This window comes from Piliocolobus tephrosceles, unplaced genomic scaffold, assembly GCF_002776525.5.
Source record: "Piliocolobus tephrosceles isolate RC106 unplaced genomic scaffold, ASM277652v3 unscaffolded_21701, whole genome shotgun sequence".
Classification (NCBI taxonomy): domain Eukaryota; kingdom Metazoa; phylum Chordata; class Mammalia; order Primates; family Cercopithecidae; genus Piliocolobus; species Piliocolobus tephrosceles.
In genome coordinates this window covers 1-9098 of record NW_022303979.1, presented here as the reverse complement: position 1 = coordinate 9098, position 9098 = coordinate 1, and the positions used below count along the sequence as shown (strand labels likewise).

At 48.2% G+C, this 9098-nt stretch overlaps 1 protein-coding gene across 1 annotated transcript; it reads right to left on the bottom strand.

The window, feature by feature from the left end:
* Positions 1–690: 690 nt before the first annotated feature.
* Positions 691–9095, bottom strand: LOC113221198 (SEC14-like protein 3; the record flags this gene model as incomplete). The annotated part of the gene is made up of 8 exons (XM_026450542.1): positions 691–812; positions 1988–2157; positions 2233–2372; positions 2763–2869; positions 5520–5603; positions 6858–6918; positions 7498–7593; positions 8931–9095. Coding segments are annotated over 8 exons (945 nt in total), but the record flags the coding sequence as incomplete, so codon positions are not given.
* Positions 9096–9098: the final 3 nt, after the last annotated feature.

The following is a 9098-nucleotide window of genomic DNA, read 5'->3' as shown; positions in this document are numbered from 1 at the left end:
TGGGAAGCTGAGTGTGCAAGTCAGACAAAGCCTGATGTAGGCAACTCCTCTCAGAGGTATGTGGCCTTTGTGGCTGGGGTCCTCAAAAGACAGCCACTGCCAGAAATCTGGAGGCTGAATTGTCTGGGTCTCCAGAAGACAGTCCAATCCCACCACATCTCTGCTCCTGTCCAAGGTGCTGAAATCCACCCCACATAAGCTTCTCCTAGTCATGTACAGCTGTTGAGTCGCCTGCACCCTACCTTGTGGTCCTCCATTCAATGCCACAAATATACAGTGAGCATCTACTATATATAGCGAGTGGAAATAAAAAGGATTTAGATACGTCTCCAACCCAAGTTGCTCACAGCCATACGGAAGGAATTCAAGCATACACACTTGCCTTAGGGTAGGTGAGGACAAAGGCTAGGGGATTCATTTTGCAATTTATTGAGTTTCAGTGACACCCACTTCTTGTCTTTACCCTTGTTTTTTCCTCTTCTGAAACGTTGGACCCTCCAAGCTTGTGCCTCTCATACCTTTCTTGATCTGACCACAGCAGATGAGTTTTCCCCCGGGCATCTCTTTGTGTTCTCACTAATGTCATAGAGTCAGGAGGACTAACAATCAATTTCGGGGAGGGAGGGAGGGAGTGTGGGATATAGAGAGGAACCAGAAGGTTAGGAGGTCTCTGAGAATAGAGGGAGCCACCTAGACAGAGTTGAGCTCCTTATCATATTTCTGCATGCCCTCGTCAGGGAGCAGGACCTCCACCGTGAAGCTGACCTTCTTGGCGTGCACAAAGCTATAGGTGTTGTCGAAGCGTAGGACATCTGGGGGACAGATGGAAAGATGGGCATTGGGCTTGGCTTTACACACTCTTTGTTCCACCCCCGACCAGGGAGGAGGACAGGCTTGTGTTCCCACTGGCTTTCTTTGCCAAGCTGGGCCAAGCTCCCACCATGCCTCTTCCCTTCCCCATGGGAACTGCCACCCCAAGCAGGTCCTGTAAACAGACACCAACCTCCTCTTGGCATCTGCCCAGGCCTGGCTTTACTGGCATGGAGAACAATGGTCATTACATCCCATTGTCTCATACCTGGAGACACACATGACAGGGCTGTGAAGACACATATTTGGATTCATCAGAGACCTCCCAGCCCCCTTGGATGAAGTGGGGTTCTGGAGCAGGCCTGCTGGATACTGTTTGCTTCCTCACAACCACCCCAAAAAGCAAGTGTTGGCCGGGCCCGGTGGCTCACGCCTATAATCCCAGCACTTTGGGAGGCCGAGGTGGGTGGATCACTTGAGGTCAGGAGTTCGAGAGCAGCCTGACCAGCGTGGAGAAACCCCATCTCTACTAAAAGTACAAAATGAAGTGTGGTGGTGCATGCCTGTAATCTCAGCTACTCGGGAGGCTGAGGCAGGAGAATCGCTTGAACCTGGGAGGCGGGGATTGCGGTGAGCTGAGATTGCACCATTGCTTACACCATTGCACTCCAACCTGGGCAACAAGAGTGAAACTCTGTCTCAAAAAAAAAAAAAAAAGAAAGAAAGAAAAAGAAAAAGCAGGCATTGTAGCTCCTGGCTCACAGGTGAGCAAACCAAGAGTCATTCCCAGATTGGTCAGACTTTTGCCCAGGACTATGCAGCTACCTGGAGGCTGGGGAGGGACCCTGGAACCACACAGCTTTGCGGCTCTGCACAAGTTGATTTATTTTTCAGAGCCTCGGTTTCCTTATGTGGAAAACTACTCTATCACTTGTTGTCTCTATTCTGCAGTCCAGGTGCCCCCAATCCCTGCAGGGCCTGTGCGTCTCTGGCTCCTGGTGCACAGTAGGTGCTCATGAATATGGACTGAGTGAGCGACTATATGAATGAATGGTGCTAACCTAGGCTGTGTGTCCCTGAATGGGGGAGGGGTGTCACTGCCCCTGTTTCCTTCTCTAAAGCATGGGACAGGTGGCTCTAGCCTTTCAGAGCCAGGTCTCAGCTGGGGCAGACTTACAGACGCCAGCCTCTGAGCAGGTGAGGCTCCCATCCTCGGGCACCATGTGGGCATTGTAGCGCTGGCTGGGTAGAACCTCTGTCATCTCCCCTGCCCGCTGTCGCTCCCCTATCTTGGTCTTCAGGAAAACTCCAAAGCCGATGTCCGCACCATCAGATGAGAACTGCCACCTGTCAGGGGGAGGAGGAGGAGACAGGTTGCTGCCCAGCCTGATGGGTCTCTGAGGGGTTAGGGCCTGTCCCTACCTGAGGACGCAGCCTGGAAACAGGATCTCGTATTCCACTTGGTGTGACGAGCCGCGGTTGATTTGCACCGAGTGTTCGTACTGAGTCTTTACCTGGTCCCGCACGTACATGGACTTGGGGATCTCCCCACCATAGTTGATCTGCGGATATGGGATGAGATGGGCTTACTCCCCTCTCCTGGCCGTTGTTCACGTTTCTCCTGCCTGAGACACTTTCACCACCTCCTGGAAGTATCCTCTTCATCCTAGCCCCACTCTCCCCCTTCCTCAAGTCTTCTTTGACCATCCAAGCTGGGTCAGTGCTTCTGCTGGGAGCTTCCCCTTCCAGCTCATCCCTCTGGGTTAAAATTCTCCCATTTCTTGTTTGCCTTTACAGCTGCTGAAAACTCTGTAAGGGCGAGGGTTGTATTGACTAGCTTAACACCCAGTTCTTGGGGTCTCTCTATAGGTAATTGTGGATGAATGACTGGGTGGAAAGGGAACCCAACTTAATTCTTGAACCTCTCTTGTCCCAGGAAGGGCTCTTTGTACCTTGGTTAAACATTTGGGGTTTCCATCTGGGTCAGTCAGGGTGCCCCCAAACTGGGCAGGCAGTTCCTCAGGACTGATGAGTTTCAGCAAACCTTCCTTCCAGTTATCTGGGAGCAGTGGGACGCAAGGGAGGTTAGCAAGCATGGAGGGGACCAATTGGCCTCCCATACCCACCAGGATGACCTGAACTGGGGGAGAAGCCCTATAGGAGGTAGGCTGCCAGGGCCAGTTCCCCAGTGTCCTAGGCCTGGGGCTATAGGAAGTATCTTTCTCAGCACTGCATTGCTGTGGAAATGTGTTTCCCACCTTGATAGATGTATCAGCACTTTCTATTTCTCTTTGAGACAGTGTCTCATGCTGTTGTCCAGACTGGAGTGCAGTGGCATGATCATGGCTCACTGTAACCTTGACCTCCTGGGCTCAAGTGATCCTCCCACCTCAGCCTCATGAGTAGCTGGGACTACAGGCATGTACCACCATGCCTGGCTAATTTTTGTTTTGTTTTGGTTGTTTTTTTTTTATAGAGATAGGGTTTCACCATGTTGCCCAGGCTAGTCTCAAACTCCTGGCCTCAAATGATTGTCTCACCTGGGCCTTCCAACGTGTTGGGATTACAGTTGTGAGCCATCATGCCCAGCCTACAGCATTTTTTTTTTTTTTTTTTTTTTGAGACAGAGTCTTCCTCTGTCACCCAGGCTGGAATGCAGTAGTGCGATCTCAGCTCACTGCAACCTCCACGTCACAGGTTGAAGCAATTCTCTACCTCAGCCTCCTGAGTAGCTGGGATTACAGGTGCCCACTACCACGCCTGACTAATTTTTATATTTTTAGTAGAGACGGGGTTTCACCATCTTGGCCAGGCTGGTCTTGAACTCCTGACCTGTGATCCACCCACCTTGGCCTCCCAAAGTGCTGGGATTACAGGCATGAGCCACCATGCTCAGCCAACAGCACATTCTTGAAGATCTTCCAGTCATGAGCAGTGAAGCTAAGAGTTATCTAATTGCCTCAAGGAGACTTTAGATCTCAATGACATCAACAGCCTTATGGGATCGCTCTGTGAGTAAGTGGCGTGCCCAAGTCAGACCTCCCAGTGGGGCATGGACAGCCTTGGGCCTTTGGAGGGACCCTCCCCACCTCCCTCTGCCTAATCACCATGACCATGTTTATTACTGTTCTTCATACCCTATGCAAAGCTCTAAGAGTTCTGGGTCCTGGCTGTTACCATGCCCCAGCCTTGTGGCTAATCCAGGCTACCCAGTCCCCCAACCACCTCACTTTAGCCATGGGAGATTCCTTCTCTACAGTGGGATTAAGGGGAAGACCACAATGTCCCACACACCAGGGCCAAATGAGCAGAGTTGCATGGGGCAGAGGCGGTGGACTTAAGGCCTGGACTGTGCTGGTAACCCACACTTCTCTAGGCTTTGGAAGGCTTAGAAGACATGAGCCTGGATCCTTCAAACCAGGTCCTCACAGTCTATCAAGTTCCCCATCCCAGTGGAATTGGGTAGAGGCAGAGGCTTGGGTACCAGAAAGAAAGAGAAGGTAAGGATTTATAAGCTCCCCCTCACCCCTGGATCTTCAGTTCTCCTAATTCTGTGATCTGACTATCCTGCTTGGGAGAAGTTTTCCTCCAAGCCAGGGTTGTTGGTTTGGGTTTAAGAACTATTTCCCTTTTCTCTCTTTCTCTGAGCCTTGTAAACACAGCTCTCTCACTTGTAAACACAGCTATTTTCCTATTTATAAAATTAATACATATTATTCTACAGTTTAGAAATCATAGACAATACAGGTAATAAAATTAAAAACCACATGATTTCTCACTATCAACAAATATTTTGTTGTTTTCTTTTCTAGAAATAAATATTTATTGTACATATATTTGTTTTCATAAAAATATTTTTAGTTTAATCTTATTTTAGTTTATGCTTATGAAGATAAGTTTATAATCTACTTTTAAAAACTTAATGACATTTCCATGGCATTAAATATTTACACATAGCATTATTTTTCATGATTGCTCCAGAATTCATCAAATGCATGCACCATTATTTATTTATCCAGTCCTTTCTTGTTGGACCTCCTTTCTCTGAATTGTGACTACTCTTTCTGGTCGTCTGCCTCATCCTCTTCAGCCGAGGTTGCCTTTAGAAGCACTAAGCTTATGAATGTTGAAAAGAAACTGAGACTTATATACCAGAAATTGACTAGCAACCAAACTGAAATCAATGAGGTGGTAGGTGTGGAGGCCTTGTCCACCAAAGGGGTATGGCAGGGAAAAGAGCAAAGGTAGCAGACTCTTTAGGGTAAAACCCACTTCACTGTTGGGAAGAAGGAGCCTCTGATTAGGTGATGTGTAGAGTCTGTTGTTTGGAGATAGGATCTCACTCTGTTGCCCAGGCTGGAGTGCAGTGGTGTGAACACGACTCACTGCAGCTTCAAACTCCTGGGCTCAAGTGATCCTCCCACCTCAGCCTCCCGAGTAGCTGGAATTACAGGTGCGCACCACCACACCCAGCGAATTTTTAAATTTTTTGTAGAGATGGGGTCTTGCTATGTTGCTGTGGCTGGTCTCAACCTCCTGATCTCAAGCAATCCTCCCACCTCAGTCTCCCAAAGTGCTGGGATTATAGATGTGAACCACTGCACCCAACCTAATGTGTGGAGTTCTAGATGGGGTAATGGGACAACCTCACTCCAAAGGTCATGTAGAGAGGTCAGGAAATTGAGCTGAAATTGAGTTGTGTTACTTACTTCCCAACACAATAATTTTCCTGCGAGTGTCCTCACTAAGGAATGGCTTCATGAGGTTGTAGCCCACAGGGAACAGTTTGGTAGCTGGAGATATAGAAGTAAGGATAATGGGAAGAAAAGAATTACATTGAGCAACTCCCTCCATAACGGTTATAGCCAATGATACAGAGGAGTCACGACTAACCCTGGTCAGTTCCAGTATCTGTCCTGCACCGAGTGAACCATCCAACCAACCAGTCAACCAGCCAACAAACAGCCAACTAACCAATCACACAATGCAATAATCAACCACCCATTCAGTCAACAAACCAGCCAAACATTCAAACTGCTAATCAGTCACCTATTCAGTCAACCAATAAACAAGCCACCCTACCACATAATCAGCCACCTAACAAATCAACCAAACAGCAAAGCAATCAGCCGATGGAACAGCCAGATAACCACTCAACTAACTGTGTTCTCTAGCCAGCCAGCCAGTCATCCAAATAACCAGTCAGCCAACCATCCAAATAACCAGCTAGCCAGTCATCCAAATAACTAGACAGCCGACTATCCAAATAACCAATCAGCCACCATCCAAATAACCATCTAAGATTCAGCCAAACAACAAACCAGGCAACCAGTGAACCAACCTGCCAACCAGCCATCAAAACGACCTACCAACCAAAATGCCAACCAGCCACTCAGTCAACCAAGCTAAGAACTAGCCAACCAAGCAGCCAGCCAATTCTCCAACGAACCACCAGTCAGTCAACTAGCCAAGCAACCAACTGGCCAGTCAACTGAACAACCAATCAAGCAACCAATGGATCAAGCAACCAGCCAATCACCAAACATCCATCCATCCTTTCATCTACCCACCAACCCAAACAACAATCACCCAAATACCTATGCAGCATCCACCATGGACCCAGGCCTGTGAGGGCTACAACAAAAGTGGAGAATCACAGTCCCTGCCTTCAAGGAGCAGAAAACTCAGCCAGTAAAGCAGGATGAGCACAAATAAAACAGCTGGAGATCCCTAAAAGGCAGCAAATGGAAAGGCGGCACCAGTTGCCAGTGCCAGAGGCTGTCTGGGGAGGGAGAGATCATCATGGATAGGAGAAATAAGGGAGGATCCCTGGGAGAGCTGGGACTGGAGTTGCCTTCTCTTGCAGTAAGGCCAACCCTAGAAGTTACCATTTATTGAGAACTTACTCTATACCAGGCATTCTAAGTGATCTGCATACAGCCAAGAAACCAACCTGCCTCTCAACAATCCTGGGACAAAGACAGTGTTATCATCCTCAGCGTACAGAGGAGGAAACAGAGGCACAAGTGAAGTCATTTGTCACACACCTTTCACAATGAGCATGAACTTCAGGGTCTCTGGGTAATTCTCTTCAAGGAGGCCAAAGAACTGTGGAAGCAAGAGAGATCCCTTCAGAGAGCACATCGCGTCTTCTCCTACCTCCATCTCCTTTGCAATCTCCTGTTGGGAGGTTTCAGATGGCTCTGGAGGGTTTTCCTTCATGCCATCACCTCCACTGGCCTCTGAAGGGAACCTTCTCACCTCCAACTATTATAACCATACTCTAATAATAATTACATAATAATCGTTTTTAGTAAATATAATAATTGCAGTATAATGACTACTATTTATTAAATGTTCGCTATTTGCCAAGCAGTGTATATACACTTTACATAACAACTTGCTGAAGTATCTCTACATTGCTATCCCCATTTTGTAGGTGAGGAAACAAGCATGGAGAGGGTTTGGTGGAAGCTGGCACGTGTGGTCTCAGCACAGTGTTGTCCCTGAAACCCATTCTGTGGGATCTTCTAGGAAACATATTAAGGCCTTTTGGGGTTTGAGTCACAATGAGGGAGGCCAGGACATTTTTTAAACTAAATCTTGGCTCTCAGTGAGCAGCTGGGTCATGGCAGGCCAAGCTGGTCATCAAAGCAAGTGGTGGGTGGCCCTGGGCCTTCTCCTCACCTCCTGGTACACTTCTACCAGAGGTTTCCAGAAGTGTTTCAGTCCCAGGCCCTCACAGTCAAATATCATCACGATGGTCTCAATCTTCTTCCCCAGCTGCAAGGATGAGAGCAAGAAGTAGTTCTGGGGTTCAAGGTGTAGGCTTGGGAGATGGTAACCCAAGTACATGACCCCTTGGGGCTTCTTCTAGCCCTGACTCTGTCCTCAGAGGAACAAGTGGACAAACCAATGAATGCACTTCTGCACTCATCCATCCATCCATCCACCCACCCACCCCCTTATATATCAGTTTACCCATTAATTACTTGACCCATCCATCCATTCATATTGTCATTAATTTAGTCATCCTCCATTTTTCCAACTGATATTTATCAAGCACATTTTTGTGTGTGCCGGACACTGAAAGTGTAATGAATAATACCTAATAACCCACAGTTCTTGTTCTTAAAAAGTTCACTGGCTGGCTGAGGAGATGACAAGCAACCAGGTCATTTGGATCCTGTGATAAGTGCTGCGATAGGTCAGCACAAGGGCTGCAGGGATACAGAATGGTTATTTAACCCAGGTGGGGGACTCAGAGAAGGTGACATCTACGTTTCAGACCTAAAGGACAGGTAGGAGAAAGTCAGGGGAAGTTGTGGGAGGTAGGTGTGTGTGGTGGGAACCAGGGTTGTTCAGACAGAAGGAATGGCAAGGGCAAAGAAAGGCTCAGAGGGAATGGCAATAGCTACCATGGTTGAGAAACATGTATTAGGCCCTGTGTGCTAAACTGTATACTTGCATTATCTCATTTCGCTTTTGCAACCATTAGTTATTAATATTCCTGTTTTATAGGTGAAGGAGCTGAGGCTCAGACAGGTGAAATAACATATTCAAAACACTGAAAAAACAAAACAAAACAACCCCATCAACCAAGAATTCTATTCCAGGCCCAGTACAGTGGCTCACGCCTGTAATTCTAGCACTTTGGGAGGCTGAGGCGGGTAGATCACAAGGTCAGGAGATTGAGACCATCCTGGCCAATATGGTGAAACCCCGTCTCTATTAAAAATACAAAAATTACCCAAGTGTGGTGGTGGGTGCCTGTAATCCCAGCTACTCAGGAGGCTGAGGCAGGAAAATTGCTTGAACCTGGGAGGCAGAGGTTTCAGTGAGCCAAGATCACACCAATGCACTCCAGCCTGGGCGACAAAGCAAAACTCTGTCTCAACAACAAAAAAAGAGTTCTATTCCCAGCAAAAGTATCCTTCAAGAAACTGTCCTTCTGTGACTGTGACTTTTCAAGGCCACACAGCTGGTAAGCAACAGAGCTGGTATTTGACCCCAGAGCCCTCTGACTGCGGTTGTAGAGAACACAGGTGTGTTTCTGAGACCAATCCCCCCGGCAGCCTCACCTGCCCCCAGCCATCCGCCCCACCTGGCCTGGGCCTCACCCTCTCTGTCTGCAGGTCACACTCATGCAGGATGCGCTCACAGTCCCTCATCTTGGTCTTGAGCAGGTCCTGCTTGGTGACTGAGAAGAGCAGCCCCTTGGGATCAAGTGGCCCAATGATATCATACCACACGGGGCAGCCATCACGGTCATAGCCACACAGGCCCCC